Source organism: Bubalus bubalis, chromosome 9 (assembly GCF_019923935.1).
Source record: "Bubalus bubalis isolate 160015118507 breed Murrah chromosome 9, NDDB_SH_1, whole genome shotgun sequence".
Lineage (NCBI taxonomy): Eukaryota > Metazoa > Chordata > Mammalia > Artiodactyla > Bovidae > Bubalus > Bubalus bubalis.
Window position 1 is genome coordinate 88,410,217 of NC_059165.1, and position 17,055 is coordinate 88,427,271.

Sequence of the window (17,055 nt, forward strand, 5' to 3'; positions counted from 1 at the left end):
AAACATATATTAAATATTCATACAATGAAATACTAGTTAGCATTTAAAAAGAATGAATTAGTAATACATATAATATAGGTGAATCTCAAAATAATTATGTTGAATCAAAGAATTCAGACCGAAGAAAAACACTTAGTGTTTGCTTCCATCTATATAAAATTCTAGAAAATGCAAACTAATCTACAGTGATTGGTAGAAAGCAGACGAATGGCTGCCTGAGTATAAGGGAAAGTGAACAGGCAGAGTAGGGAGGAAGTGATTACAAGGGGTATGAGGAAAATTTGTAATGATGAATATGTTCACCATAATGATTTTGGTGATGGTTTCATATATATTTTGACATTATGTATCAAAACTTACAAAACTGTATACTTTATACATGTGTTTGTTGTATGCCAATTATTCCTTAATTATGTAGAAGAAAGGAAAGGGAAGGAGGGAGGAAACAGAGTGGGAGTGAGAGACGGAGGTTGATTGGTTATATGATTAATAAGCCACATGACAATCTGCCTGGCAAGCTCATGCACCCTAACAACTAAGAGAAGTTCAAGTTTCTACCAGGTCACCAAAATGTTCTCACTAGTTCTTCTCCCATCACCAAATAGCAACAGAGTAACAGCAAGGATAACAGCAACTACATATATTTATCGGCCACTGTCCTAAATACTACACTCATATTATTTCATTTCCTTTTCACATTATAAAGCATGTACTATTTATTTTTTATTTTATATATTTTTGGCCACTCCATGAATCTTGTGGGATCTCAGTTCCCCAACTAGGGACTGAACCCAGGCAGAGGCAGTGAAAGCACCGAATGCTAACCACCAAAACATCAGGGAATTCCCTGTACTATTTATTATCCCTACTTTATAAACAGGGAAACTGTGATTCAAACATGGTATGCCTGACTCCCCAGCCTATGCTTAAATTTAAGCTCCAGGCTACACTGCCTTCCTAAGGACTGTCAACTCATCAGTTAAACCCTCTCTCCTGTTACCCATTTATTTAGTGGGGTGTGCAACACTAACGGCAACATTTTCAAAATTTACTCAACAAAAGAAACAAACATGGTCCAATGGAAAACTCCATGACTGCTTCTCAGTTAACCAGATTTATTCTAGAGATCACAGGTAACTTTGTTCATTCATTCTTTCTAGGCAAAGTACTAAATACAAAAAATCCAGAAGACCCCAAAGTTAGTAGTAAATTCTGCTCCTTTTGTTGCAGTTGCAAGTCTCTATCCATAAGGAATATTATACATAAGATGGGGATAAGACAATTTAGCAGTCATGAAACAACAAGGAAGAAGTGCTTTAGAAAGGAAAGGGAAAAGAGAGCACTTAATTTTTCTCTATTTATTTTTGCTATAAAACAACTCCAGATAGTTACACAAAAGTCTAAGTATAATGCATTAGGTAAGGGTTTTCAGAATACATACCCAGTTGTGCCCAAAGTGGATTATATGGATGAGTCTTTGCCAACATGTCCACACTCTGAGAGGAATGTTTTTCTAAAAATATTTTTATAGGTGGTTGTCCATTTGGCATGACTGTTGGAACCCAGGCAAGATGATTGGTCAAAACTGCAGTAATGAGTGCTGGCAAGAATCTGAAAACAAAATGCATCCTATCAGATTCTAACCTGCTTTCATAAAACCTCAAGCAAAAAGCAGTGACAGAATAAAGCAGAGAGGGTATATGGCCAATCATCATAAAAAAAAAAAAAAGAAAGAAAGAATAGAGGAAAGGATAGGTATATCACCAAGATGAAAACAAAAGTTAATAAATTTTTTGTTGTACTAGTTACAAGAAAAATCCTTAAAGACAGCATTCACAAGGAGCTATTTTGACTCATAATTAAAAAACAAAAATGCCATTTTATTTGAAAAACTATGGATTCTTTTCAGTGTTTATGAATCAACCAGTAGGTCTATACATTTCCTAATTACTGAAAAGGAAAATGAAGGAAAGTATTAACAAAACTTTGTTTAGAGAATATAAACATTTAAATTACTCATCTAGAGTCTAAGAATTTGATGAATGATTAGAAGAAAGCAATATGATAAAGTACCATACTGAAAACATTACTATTGGAATTCTGGCACTTATCTATGTATTTTTTAAGTTATCTTCTATAGAATGAAACTGCATATGTAGATATAATTATGAAAAATGAGAAGCCTCACACAGTTCCATAAAATGTCAGGAGTTTTAATACACAAATACATTTTTACTGTTTCTCAACATAAGGTTCTTTGGCCTTCTTCTATATCTTTTAATTATATTAATTACCTTTTATAATTCTGTCTTGATCATTAATAATATGAAAACTTCCAAAGGCAATGATTAACTCTTTCATTTTTGTAACTGAACTTGATCACAATCTAGATATCCAGTTATTATAAATAACAGCTAAGACAGTTAAGATAGCCTAGATGGATGGATAGATGTAAGAAAGGGAGGACGGGAGGGAGTGAGGGCCATACTGATTTTTTGAAGCATTTTCCATTAGAAAAGTGAACTCCTTCATGAACCGATGGCAAAGCTGGTTCTTTTCTGGAGTCCCCGACATCATTGTAAGCCAGACAGGCTCTCCAATTCGTGGCATTGTATAAAGATTACAAATTGTTGTTCTAAAAAAGAGGAAAACACATTATAAAACTCAGTTCCCAGAATTACATACTCTTAATGTTGCTGGCTCCCACCTAGGTTATTAAAAGCTTTGGAAAAGAGGTAATGAATGAATCAAGTCTTTCCTTCTTTGTCCTCAGCATAGTACCAAGGGAAAGGGGGAATATGAACTCAAAATGTTTTGGTCCTAGAACCCGAACTGTCCTCAAAGACTGTGTGCCTTTGGATAAATTACTGCCCTACTTTAAGTATCAGTTACCCTCACCTGTAAAATGAAAGGAAAGGACCAGATAATTTCTAGACCCTTTCCAGTTGTACATTTCTAAGGTATAAGCTATACTTACATATATATAACAAATAATCAACAACATAGAAAATTATTTTAAATGGAGTAACAGCTTGCCAATAGTACCCACTCAGAACAATAGTTTATCAGCATCATTTTGTTGCCTGTGCTGAGATTCTTCCACTGGGATGACCTGGAGGGATGGTACGTACGGGGAGGGAGGTGGGAAGGGGGTTCAGGATGGGGAACACGTGTATGCCCGTGGTGTATTCATGTTGATCTGTGGCAGAACCAATACAAAATTGTAAAGTAATTAGCCTCCAATTAAATAAAAAAAAAAAAGAATACCTTTAAGACGGCAATTTTTTTTTTTTTTTACATTAATATCTGTTTGGTAAAGTACTATACAGTCACCAGGATAAGCAACTCCCACAAAGTTGGGGCTTAAGAAACTAATCAGTCTCGCAGAAGCCACAGAATGGTATCTGACTTTCTACTCTCTCAAACGGTCCTAACAGAACTTTTAGCACTAATGCGTATGTTCTATTATCTGTGCTATCCAACATGGTAGCCACTAGCCAGTCATATGTGATTACAAAATAACTAAAATATGGTCAATGTAACTGTGGAATTGGATTTTAAATTTTATTTTGTTGTAATTAATTTAAATAGCCACAGGTGGCTAATGGTTATTAACTTATTAGTAAGGCTCTAGAAGGTTCTCTTGAGATTTCCACAAAGCTCTGATACCTACCTCAATATAATTTAAAATAACTAGAATTCTGGTGGCTTCCCTGGTGGCTCAGAGGTTAAAGTGTCTGCCTGCAATGTGGGAGACCTGGGTTTGATTCCTGGGTCGGGAAGATCCCCTGGAGAAGGAAATGGCAACCCACTCCAATATTTTTGCCTAGAGAATCCCATGGACAGAGAAGCCTGGTAGGCTACAGTCCATGCGGTTGCAAAGAGTCAAATACGACTTCACTTTCACTTTCAAAATTCACAAAAGAAAAAGAATTCTGTTCCTTGTTCAAGTTTTACTGAATCTCAACCTAATATGAATAGGATATATTACCATAAAGTGACAAATACAGGTCACATTAATGAATTATTGGTAGGGCACAAAATAACTGCTGAGAACTTAAATGTATGAATAGAAAAAACTACAGGCATCTTATAGAGAAAAATAGGAGTAGAATATAAATGAGGGATATGTGATAATGCTTATTCTTAAAAGACTATTAAGGATATCCAGATAGGATAAAAAATTGAAAACAAATGTTTATCCACTTTTAGTTATTACGCCCCAAATGAACACTACTAAATGATTTAAAAATCAAATGAATTGCTACAACAGACAGAACTTTAGTGAATTTTACTGAAACTTTAGTGAAAATTAAAATTACAGATCTAATAAGATTCTAGAAGACAAAACACAGAGAAGAAATGTTCACTGAAGTAGTAGGGTAGAGAAGGATGATACATAATGGTACTCATAACGGGGGACATGTACAAAGAGAAGCTAATTTGCCCCAGTGAAGCAAGGAGAGTCTAAGTTTTCAAAAGTAGGTCAGGAGTCATATAGGACTATAAACTGACAGACTAATTCAAGGTCCATAAATGGTTGGTTACCCCTATATTCTACCCCATCTTCCTGCAGAATAACTAATGACAGGAAAGCAGAGGAAGCAACTGACCTGCCTGGGGAAATGACATCCCCAAACCCTCCTTGATATTTGAATCTTTCATAGTACGTAAGTACATAGATAGTAAATCTTGTGGTATTAAAATTTCATGGCAGAGGCAGCAATTATGGGGGAAAAAATGTTTAAATATGCTCCTTCAGGCTGTGAAAATGAAAAAAGTTGAGCAACACTGCTCTAAAGTAAGGTTCTCCAATCTGTTCTCCTAACCTTTATTTTGGTTCCTCGCTCTCAATTCTTAATGGGCAACCAACATTTTGATACTAATACATAAGTAAAGCCTCCAAGAAGAGAGGGACACAAAGAAATACACACACAAAGGACTCCAGAAGAAATAGGAAATAATATATTCAGAAAAAGAAAAGAAAAATATGAAGGAAAGACATATAGACGATCAATTCAGGAGTGTCAATTTCTAATAAAATAAACTCAAGAGAGAAAATAGAGGAAAATAAATTATCAGAGAAACTAATTTACCAAAGCTGAAAGACAGTGCTAAAACCATACTGAAAGGCTAAAGGAACAAAGATCAAGTATGAATTCATGGCAGAAGATAAATATGCCCTACAATTGATAAATCATGAAATAGCTGCATTAAGTACACTGTTTAATAAAACGGAGGTAAATAACAAAAGAAATACTTAAAAGAGTTAAAAGAGGATGTTATTCAGAAAAAGAATGGGAATAGGAGAGGTAGAATAGGGTTCATTTACTTTTCATATAATTTTTGTTTCTTAACCACGTGAATGTCCTTTTTGATTAAATGAATGAACAAGCTGATCAACTCATTTTTCAGAAGTTTCTTCAGAATAATAGTGTCTACCATTCAGTTCAGTTCAGTCGCTCAGTCGCGTCTGACTCTTTGCAACCCCATGAAAAGCAGCGCGCCAGGCCTCCCTGTCTATCACCAACTCCCGGAGTCCACCCAAACCCATGTTCATTGAGTCCGTGATGTCACCCAACCATTTCATCCTCTGTCATCCCCTTCTCCTCCTGCCCTCATTCTTTCCCAGCATCAGGGTCTTTTCAAATGAGTCAGCTCTTCACAGCAGGCGGTCAAAGTATTGGAGTTTCAGCTTCAACATCAGTCCTTCCAATGTACAGTCAGGACTGATTTCCTTTAGGATGGACTGGTTGGATCTCCTTGTAGTCCAAGGGACTCTCAAGAGTCTTCAACACCACAGTTCAAAAGCATCAATTCTTCGACACTCAGCTTTCTTTACAGTCCAACTCTCACATCCATACATGACCACTGGAAAAACCATAGCCTTGACTAGATGGACTTTTGTTGACTAAGTAATGTCTCTGTTTTTTAATATGTTGTCTACCATTAGGTTGGTGCAAACACAACTGCGATTCTGGACTGTGAACTTTAAATTATAACCAGGCTCAAACACAACTTTATTAATCAAAAGAGGAACCACTACAATCAACACATTTTTGCCAATGAGAACTAAGTTTGTTTATTCCTATAATGTAAAACTGCACATTTCAGGATTCAACGAACACTTGGAAAGCATTTTCTGCCTCCTGCTGGTTGTGGAAGCATTTTCTCTGCAAAAAGTTGTCAAGATGCTTGAAGAAGTGGTTGTCAGTTGGCGAGAGGTCAGGTGAAATGGCAGATGAAGCAAAACTTCGTAGTACAGTTCATTTAAATTTTCAAGTGTTGGTTGTGCAATGTGGGTGTGGGCGTTGTCATGGAGAAGAATTGAGTCCATTCTGTTGATCAAAGCCGGCTACAGGCACTGCGGTTTTTAGTGAATCTCACTGATCTACTGAGCATACTTCTCAGATATAATGGGTTCACCTGGATTCATAAAGCTGTAATGGATCGGATCAGCAGCAGACCATCAAACAGTGACCATGACCTGTTTCTGGTGTAAGCTGGACTCTGAGAAGTGCTTGGAGCTTCCTCTCAGTCCAACCACTGAGCTGGTTGTCACATAAAATCCACTTTTCATCACACGTCACAATCTGATCAAGAGATGGTTCGTTGTTGTTGTGTACAATTAGAGAAGACAACACTTCAAACTGATAATTTTTTTGATTTGCGGTCAGCTCATGAGGGACCGATTTATCAAGCTTTATTCACCTTTCCAATTTGCCTCAAATGCCAAATGACCATAGTACGATCGATGCTGAGTTCTTCAGCAACTTCTCATGTAGTTTTAAGAGGATGAGCTTTGATGATCCTATCAGTTGGTCATTGTCAACTTCTGATGGTTGGCCACTATGCTCCTCATCTTCAAGGCAACTGTCTCCTTTGCAAAACTTCTTAAACCATCATTGCACTGTACGTTCATTAGCAATTCCTGGGCGAAATGAGTTGTTGATGCTGTGTGTTCTCGCCACTGCTTTAGGACTTATTTTGAACTGAAATAAGAAAGTCCCTCAAAATTGCTTTTTGTCTAACATCATTTCCCTAATCCAAAATAAATATAAAATAAACAGCAAGTAAAAAGTCATTAGCAAAAAATAAAAATAAAGGAATGTACATTAAAATGATATATAACCACATTTATTTAAGAATGTACTCCAATGCCAAATAGTAAAGTTCAACAATGCAAAACAGCAATTGCTTTTGTACCAATCTAACACACGTCTTGATGAAGGTGAAACAGGAGAGTGAAAAAGTTGGCTTAAAACTCAACATTCAGAAAACGAAAATCATGGCATCTGGTCCCATCACTTCATGGGAAATAGATGAGGAAATGGTGGAAACAGTGTCAGACTTTGTTTTTTGGGGCTCCAAAATCACTGCAGATAGTGACTGCAGCCATGAAATTAAAAGACGCTTACTCCTTGGAAGGAAACATATTGAAAACATGTTATAGATAATATGTTCAGATAATATGTTACAGATTACATGTTCAGATAATATGTTATAGATAACATATTGAAAAGCAGAGACATTACTTTGCCAACAAAGGTCCGTCTAGTCAAGGCTATGGTTTTTCCAGTAGTCATGTATAGATGTGAGAGTTGGACTGTGAAGAAGGCTGAGCACCGAAGAATTGATGCTTTTGAACTGTGGTGTTGGAGAAGACTCTTGAGAGTCCCCTGGACTGCAAGGAGATCCAACCAGTCCATTCTGAAGGAGATCAGCCCTGGGATTTCTTTGGAAGGAATGATGCTAAAGCTGAAACTCCAGTACTTTGGCCACCTTATGCGAAGAGTTGACTCATTGGAAAAGACTCTGATGCTGGGAGGGATTGGGGGCAGGAGGAGAAGGGGACGACAGAGGATGAGATGGCTGGATGGCATCACTGACTCGATGGACGTGAGTCTGAGTGAACTCCGGGAGTTGGTGATGGACAGGGAGGCCTCGCGTGCTGCGATTCATGGGGTCGCAAAGAGTCAGACAAGACTGAGCGACTGAACTGAACTGAACTGAACACAAGTCTATGCCAGAGTCATATTGTTAACATTAGCAAAGCGAGTCTCTGAGGACACTCCCTTTAGAGTTTTGATATATAAAAATATGCACCATGACTTGAAGTGTATCATATCAAGTGAAAAGAAGGCAAAAAAATTACGATTCAGCTCTCACTACACAAAATTCTGTGTTATCATTAACAACCTAGAAGTAATAGTACTTGCTCTCTAGCCCCTTTAATGATTATTCCCTACTGATGAATGGTAAGAAAGGCAAGTATTTTCAGTCATCTGACCGTTTATTTTTCTTCATCTGTCCCTAGAGAATGAAAAATTCTATTTACTTAGAAGGGAACTATGACATGATTTAGTTCTCATTGATATACATAAAATCTAAGTAAAAATCCAAGGACTTCAATGTATACATATGGCTGATTCATTTTGCTGTACAGCAGAAAATAACACAACACTGTAAAGCAACTATACTCCAATTAAAATTGGGGAAAAAAAAAAAAAAAATCCAAGGACTTCATCTCTGCCAGGCAGCAATGCTAACTAAACATAGTTCTCAATTCTTTAGCTTCCATACACATGTGAATCATTTCCTTCCTCTTCCTTCTCAACTACCCAAAATTCATTAATCATCTCATTTCAAATAAACACATACTTTAAAATGCTTCTCATTATTTACAGCAATGATTTATGAAGTCAACAGAAACACTGAATTAGTGAACAATGAATCACTGTTCATGAGGAAAATACAGGGTCATGTTCCTGTGATCCACTGGTCACAACACTTTTGTCAGTCTATCAGTATATAATCTTGTTTGATGTGGGTTTTTGTTTAAAGACACTTTATTTAATATTCTGTTAATTCATTAATAATGAATTCCAGCCAACAGCACTATGATGCATACCTTGAAAAAGCTTATCTAACACATATTTTCTCTGTAAAGCACATCATAACCCTCTTGCATTTATGAACATTAGCTAGCATTTCAGCACTGTGTTTGTGGGTAATATTTTTTTAATATAAATTTATTTAATTGGAGGCTAATTACTTTACAATATTGTAGTAGTTTTGCCATACACTGACATGAATCCACCACGGGTGTACATGTGTTCCCCATCCTGAACCCCCCTCCCACCTCCCTCCCCATACCATCCCTCTGGGTCATCCCAGTGCACCAGGCCCGAGCACCCTGTCTCATGCATCGAACCTGGACTGGCAATCCATTTCACATATGATAATATACATGTTTCAATGCCATTCTCCCAAAATCATCCCACCTTCGCCCTCTCCCACAGAGTCCAAAAGACTGTTCTACACTTCTGTGTCTCTTTTGCTGTCTCGCATACAGGGTTATTGTTAACATCTTTCTAAATTCCATATATATGCATTAGTATACTGTATTGGTGTTTTTCTTTCTGGCTTACTTCACTCTGTATAATAGGCTCCAGTTTCATCCACCTCATTAGAACTGATTCAAATGCATTCTTTTTAATGGCTGCGTAATATTCCATTGTGTATATGTACCACAGCTTTCTTATCCATTCATCTGCTGATGGACATCTAGGTTGCTTCCATGTCCTGGCTATTATAAACACTGCTGTGATGAACATTTGGGTACATGTGTCTCTTTCCCTTCTGGTTTCCTCGGTGTGTATGCCCAGCAGTGGGATTTCTGGGTCATATGGCAGTTCGATTTCCAGTTTTTTAAGAAATCTCCACACTATTCTCCATAGCGGCTGTACCAGTTTGTACTCCCACCAACAGTGTAAGAGGATTCCCTTTTCTCCACACCCTCTCCAGCATTTATTGCTTGTAGACTTTTGGATAGCAGCCATTCTGACTGGCGTGAGATGGTTCCTCATTGTGGTTTTGATTTGCATTTCTCTGATGAGTGATGTTGCGCATCTTTTCATGTATTTGTTAGCCATCTGTATGTCTTCTTTGGAGAAATGTCTGTTTAGTTCTTTGGTCCATTTTTTGATTGGGTCATTTATTTTTCTGGAATTGAGCTGCAGGAGTTGCTTGTATAATTTTGACATTAATTCTTTGTCAGTTGCTTCGTTTGCTATTATTTTCTCCCATTCTGAAGGCTGTCTTTTCACTTTGCTTATTGTTTTCTTCATTGTGCAAAAGCTTTTAACTAGGTCCCATTTGTTTATTTTTTATTTCCAATACTCTGAGAGGTTGGGTCATAGAGGATCCTGCTGTGATTTATGTCGGAGAGTGTTTTGCCTATGTTTTCCTCTAGGAGTTTTATAGTTTCTGGTCTTACATTTAGATCTTTAATCCATTTTGAGTTTACTTTTGTGTTTGGTGTTATAAAGTGTTCTAGTTTCATTCTTTTACAAGTGGTTGACCAGTTTTCCCAGCACCACTTGTTAAAGAGATTGTCTTTTCTCCATTGTACATTCTTGCCTCCTTTGTCAAAGATAAGGTGTCCATAGGTGTGTGGATTTATCTCGGGGCTTTCTATTTTGTTCCATTGATCTATATTTCTGTCTTTGTGCCAGTACCATACTGTCTTGATGACTGTGGCTTTGTAGTAGAACCTGAAGTCAGGCAGGTTGATTCCCCCAGTTCCATTCTTCATTCTCAAGACTGCTTTGGCTATTCAAAGTTTTTTGTATACCCATACAAATTGTGAAATTATTCGTTCTAGTTCTCTGAAAAATACCATTGGTAGCTTGATAGGGATTGATAGATTGCTTTGGGTAGTATACTCATTTTCACTATATTGATTCTTCTGATCCATGAACATGGTATATTTCTCCATCTATTTGTGTCATCTTTGATTTCTTTCATCAGTGTTTTATAGTTTTCTATATATAGGTCTTTTGTTTCTTTAGGTAGATTTATTACTAAGTATTTTACTATTTTAGTTGCAATGGTGAATGGAATTGTTTCCTTAATTTCTCTGCTTTCTCATTGTTAGTGTATAGGAATGCAAGGGATTTCTGTGTGTTAATTTTATATCCTGCAACTTTACTATATTCATTGATTAGCTCTAGTAATTTTCTAGCAGAGTCTTTAGGGTTTTCTATGTAGAGGATCATGTCATCTGCAAACGGTGAAGAGTTTTATTTCTTCTTTTCCAATTTGGATTCCTTTTATTTCTTTTTCTGCTCTGATTGCTCGGTCACAACTTCCAAAACTATGTTGAATAGTAGTGGTGAAAGTGGGCACCCTTGTCTTGTTCCTGACTTTAGGGGAAATACTTTCAATTTTTCACCATTGAGGATAACGTTTGCTGTGGGTTTGTCATATATAGCTTTTATGATGTTGAGGTATGTTCCTTCTACTCCTGCTTTCTGGAGGATTTTTATCATAAATGGATGTTGAATTTTGTCAAAGGCTTTCTCTGCATCTACTGAGATAATCATATGGTTTTTATCTTTCAATTTGTTAATGTGGTGTATTACATTGATTGATTTGCGGATATTGAAGAATCCTTGCATCCCTGAGATAAAGCCCACTTGGTCATGATGTATGATCTTTTTAATGTGTTGTTGGATTCTGTTTGCTAGAATTTTGTTAAGGATTTTTGCTTCTATGTTCATCAGTGATATTGGCCTGTAGTTTTCTTTTTTTTGTGGCATCTTTGTCTGGTTTTGATATTAGGGTGATGGTGGCCTCATAGAATGAGTTTGGAAGTTTACCTTCCTCTGCAATTTTCTGGAGGAGTTCAAGTAGGACACGTGTTAGCTCTTCTCTAATTTCTGGCAGAATTCAGCTGTGAAGCCGTCTGGTCCTGGGCTTTTGTTTGCTGGAAGATTTCTAATTACAGTTTCGATTTCCATGCTTGTGATGGGTCTGTTAAGATTTTCTGTTTCTTCCTGGTTCAGTTTTGGAAAGTTGTACTTATCTAGGAATTTGTCCATTTCTTCCAAGCTGTCCATTTTATTGGCATATAGTTGCTGATGGTAGTCTCTTATGATTCTTTATATTTCTGTGTTGTCTGTTGTGATTTCTCCATTCTCATTTCTAATTTTGTTGATTTGATTCTTCTCCCTTTGTTTCTTGATGAGTCTGGCTAATGGTTTGTCACTTTTATTTATCTTCTCATAGAACCAGCTTTTGGCTTTCTTGATTTTTCCTATGGTCTCTTTTCTTTCTTTTGCATTTATTTCTGCCCTAATAACCCTGGGGTTCTTCATTTCTTCCTTTTCTAGTTGCTTTAGGTGTAGAGTTAGATTATTTGGACCATACCTTTTTAAAGTGAAGTATAGCTGATTTACAAAGTTATATTAGTTTCTGGTACACAGTAAAATGATTCCTAGATATATCCATATAGATATACCTATATATATCTATATATATATATAGATGTGTGTATATATACACTTGTATGTGTATATATATATACACACACACACATATCTACATATATATATATACACACATTCTTTTCCACTCTGGTTTATCACACAATACTGAATATACTTTCATGTGCTATAACAGTGGGACTGTGCTGTTTATGTATCATTTTTCATATAGTAGTGTGTATCTACTAATCCGAAACTCCCAATTTTATCCTTCCCCTCTACCTTTCCTCTTTGTTAACTGTAAGTCTGTTTTCTGTCCATGAATGTGTTTCTCTTTTGTAAACAAGTTCATTTGTGACATATTTTAGATTCCAGATATAAGTGGTATCACATGATATTTGCCTTTCTCTTTCTGACTTACTGCACTTAGTATGATAATCTCTAGGTTCATTCATGTTGCTGCAAATGGCATTACTTCCTTCTTTTTTTTCTTTACAAGCAATATTCTACTGTGTTTATATACCACACCTTCTTTATCCATTCATCTATCTATGGACATTTAGATGTTTCTATTCCTTGGCTACTGTATATAGTGATGCTCTGAACACTGGGGTGCATGTATCTTTTAAAATCAGAATTTTCTCTCGATATATGCCCGCAAGTGGGATTGCTGGATCATATGGCACCTCTATTTTCAGTTTTTTAAGGAACCTCCATACTGTTCTCCATAGCAACTGCACCAATATAAATTTCCACCAACAGTGTAGGAGGGTTCCCTTTTCTCCACACCTTCTCCAGTGTTTATTAAAAGCCTCTTAAATGATGGCCATTCTGACCACTGTGAGGTAGTAACTCACTGTCATTTCAATTTGCATTTCTCTAATAATCAGTGATATTAAGCATCTTTTCATGTGTTTCTTGGCCAGCTGCACATCTTTTTTGGAAAACTGTCTTTGGGGCCAATTTTAATTGCAAAATCACTGAAAAAAAAAGGTGCAAAATGCTTTGAAAAAAGCAGCACCATATAGATCATGAAAAGGACACTTGTTTATAAAACTGAGAGCTGAAACATGGAAGAGTACTCCAAAGAAGATATACAACCAACCAAAAAACCCATGAAAAGGTGCTCAATATCACTCATTATTAGAGAAATGCAAATCAAAACAACAATGAGGTATTATTACCTCACATCAGTTAGAATGGCCATCATCAAAAAATCTACAAACAACAAATGTTGGAGATGATATGGAGAAAAGGGGACCTTCCTGCACTGTTGGTGGAAATATAACTGACACCGCCACTACAGAGAACAGGATGGAGGTTCCTTAAGGAACTAGTAATAAAACTACCACATGACTCAGAAAACCTACTAATAGGAATATACCATAGGAAAACCATAATTCAAAAAGATACATGTACCCCAATGTTCACTGCAGCACTATTTACGACAGTGGAGGACACAGAAGCAATATAGAAGTCCACTGACAGAGGAGCAGATAAAGAAGTTGTGGTGTGTGTGTGTGTGTGTATATAATGGAATATTACACAGCCATAAACAGGACCAAAGTTGGGTCATTTTTGTGATGTGAATGAACCTAGAGTCTGTTAAACAGAGTGAAGCAAGTCAGAAAGAGAAAAACAAATATCATATATTAATGCATATATATGGAATACAAAAAAAAAAAAAAAAAAGGTACTGATGAACCTATATGCAGGGCAGGAACAGACACAGACATAGAAAACAGACCTGGGGACACAGGCCAGGGAAGGAGAGGGTGGGATGAACTGAGAGAGTAGCACGGATATATATACACTACCACGTGTAAACAGACAGCTAGTGAGAAGCTGCTGTAGAGAACTCAGCTCAGGGTTCTATGATGACCTAGAGGAGTGGGATGGGTGGGTAAAGAGACTTAGGAGGGAGGAGACATATGTATACTTATATTTTATTCACTTTGTTGTACAGTACACATCAACACAACACTGTAAATCAAATACACTCCAATTAAAACAGACAAAAAGAAGGGAGAATACTGTCTTATTTGACTTCATCTGGAAATGTGTGTGTTACAGCACTCAAAATTTTCACTGCTCTGCACATGTCCACAAATGATCATATAATCATTATAAGTATATTTTAGGTTTATAAATAAATTTCAGGAAGCAGACTAATTCACAAATACAGAATCTATAAATAATGAGGATCAACTGTACATATTAAAAGTACGTCTACAGATAGATTGCTTAAAAAAAAACTGTTTCATCAAGTATTTTTTAAATATTATAAGAATGTTTAACTGATATCATGCAGTCATTCAGATTTGCACAGGCTGAAATAAAATTATCAGATTAATACAAAAAGGAAAATACACAATCAGGACATACATTTACAATGGTTTTCTGCTTTTTTCCTTTTTGTTTTGTTGCCTGCACTGTGCAGCATGCAGAATCTGTGTTCCCTGACGAGGGATCAAACCCAAGCCCTTAGCAGTGAGAGCATAGAGATCTAACCCACTGGAATGGCTAGGGAATTTCCTACAATGATTTTATAACTCATACATGCTGTAAATTCCAGGCAATGTTAAAATTTTAAGGGGAGGCAATTCATACTACTTTACATCACAGCAATTATCTTGTAGGTATTTAACTCAAAAATTCATTAATCAAAATGCTGAGTTTAACCTAAGAGCAAAAACAGTATTCTACCAGGAATGAGTCTCATGACAATATTTACTATTCTGGTAACCTCAGCTGGATCTATGATGACAGAGCTTCCTCAGAGCTCAAAAACAGACTCTTGGCCTTTTGCCACAAAGCTCGTGACTAAAGAAAAGAAACTAATCCAATAATGTAAGATACAGCTCAAAGTACAAGGGCAATGATTCAGTGCTGGGTAATATCACAAAATGTGAATGTCAAAAAAAAAAAAGGGGGGGTGCAGGATTCTTTTTGGCAATAAGCAAAAAGAATTGTTCAAAACATGTAACAATCCCAGTCCAAAGTCAATGAAACATTGAATTAAACCATATTCATGCTCATTTGACAGCACATATAAACTGAAACAATACAGAGAAGATTAGCAAGGCTACCTGCCCAAAAAGTAATGAATATAGTAGATATGAACACAAATACATCAATAATCAATTTAAACATCATGATCTGAAGACACTAATTAAAAGATATTGTTAAGATGGGTCAAAATACATGATCTAACTATATATTGTCTATAAGAAAAAGATAGATTAAGAGGAAAGGATTGATAAAGATATGCCAGGCTGACACTAATCATAAGGGCTGTAGAAAATACAGTAATTTCAGATACAGCAGATTTTGCAGCAAGGAAAATTATCAGGGATAGAGGTGGCATGACATCTTTAATAAGGGATCATTTTTCCAAAAAAGGTTTCATAATCCCTACTGTGCATGCTCTTAACAACTGAGATCATTGTACCACACTTAGCCTATAGTTAACAATACTATATATCTGTACTTAAAAATTTATTGAGTGTGTATCTCATGTTGAATATTATTACTACAATTAAAAAGAAATACTTTCTTTGGAAAATGTTGTAGTACTGGTATTAGTTTTGCCATATATGCATGTACATATGTAAATTAAAATAATATCTGTCAAAAAAAAAAAAAAAGAAGAAGATTAGCAAGGCTACCTGCCCAAGATGACACACAAATTCGTGAAACATTCCACATTTTTAAAAAAACAAACAATAAAAAATCATGTTGATACTATCCAAAGCAATCTACACGTTTAATGCAACCCCTAACAAAATTCCAATCACATTTTTCACAAAAATAGAAGAGACAATCCTAAAACTTGTATGGAACCACATAAAACCCTGAATAGTCAAAGCAATCTTGAGAAAGAAGAACAGAAGTGAAAGCAACATGCTCCCTGGTTTAAAACCCTATTACAAAGCTATAATACTCAAACAGTATACTAGTAGAATAAAAACATAAATAAATCAGTGGAACAGAGAGCCCAGAAATATACCCTTGCATATATATGTCAATTAATTTATGACAGAGGAGCCAAAAACGTAACATGGAGATAGGATATGCTCTTCAATAAACGGTTCTCTGAAAACTGGACAACCACATGTAAAAAAATGACCGGACCTTTATCTTATACCACAAACAAAAATCAATTCAAAATAGACTAAAGACTTAAACTCAAGACCTGAAATCATAAAGCCCCTAAAAGAAAACAAAAGGGGTAAACTCCTTGACATCCATCTTGGCAATAATTGAAGATAACAAACCTTAACATGTATGTACTTAAGAGAGCACTGACCTATGTAAGCTGTAAGGAAGGAGAGGGACTGGAATGAAGGCAGTCAAAAGGTACTACAAACTTCCATTTATAAGATAAATAAGAACTAAGGATATAAATATACAAGATTAATATGATTACCACTGCTGTATGTCATATATGAAAGCTGTTACAAGTAAATCCTGAGTTCTCATCACAAGAAAAATATTTTTTAGAAAGTTCTTTAATTTTGTATCTATAGCAGATGATGATGTTCACTAAACTTGCTGTGATAATGATCTCATGATGTGTGCACATGCTTGTCACCAAGTCATGTCTGACTCTTGGCAACGCCATGGACTGCAGCCCACCAGGCTCCTCTGTCCATGGGATTTCCCAGGCAAGTATACTGGAGTCGGTTGCCATTTCCTTCTCCAGGGGATCTTCCCAACCCAAGGATCGAACCCATGACTCCTGCTTGGCAGGTGGATTCTTTACCACTGAGGCACAGGGGAAGCC

General features: G+C 36.2%; 1 protein-coding gene and 1 pseudogene across 3 annotated transcripts in view; one reads left to right on the forward strand and one right to left on the reverse strand.

Annotated features, from left to right (window-relative positions):
• FNIP1 (folliculin interacting protein 1) overlaps window positions 1-17,055 on the reverse strand; it is a 127,496-nt gene that overhangs the window by 19,369 nt on the left and 91,072 nt on the right. For all 3 annotated transcript variants that reach the window (XM_006072648.3, XM_006072647.3, XM_044947860.1), the window contains 2 exons: window positions 2,489-2,635; window positions 1,442-1,611 (listed from right to left, as the gene is read on the reverse strand). In XM_006072648.3, the coding sequence (XP_006072710.2) occupies window positions 1,442-1,611; window positions 2,489-2,635 (317 nt within the window). The remainder of the gene's footprint in view (window positions 1-1,441; window positions 1,612-2,488; window positions 2,636-17,055) is intronic.
• Window positions 15,884-15,981, forward strand: LOC112587155 (annotated as a pseudogene).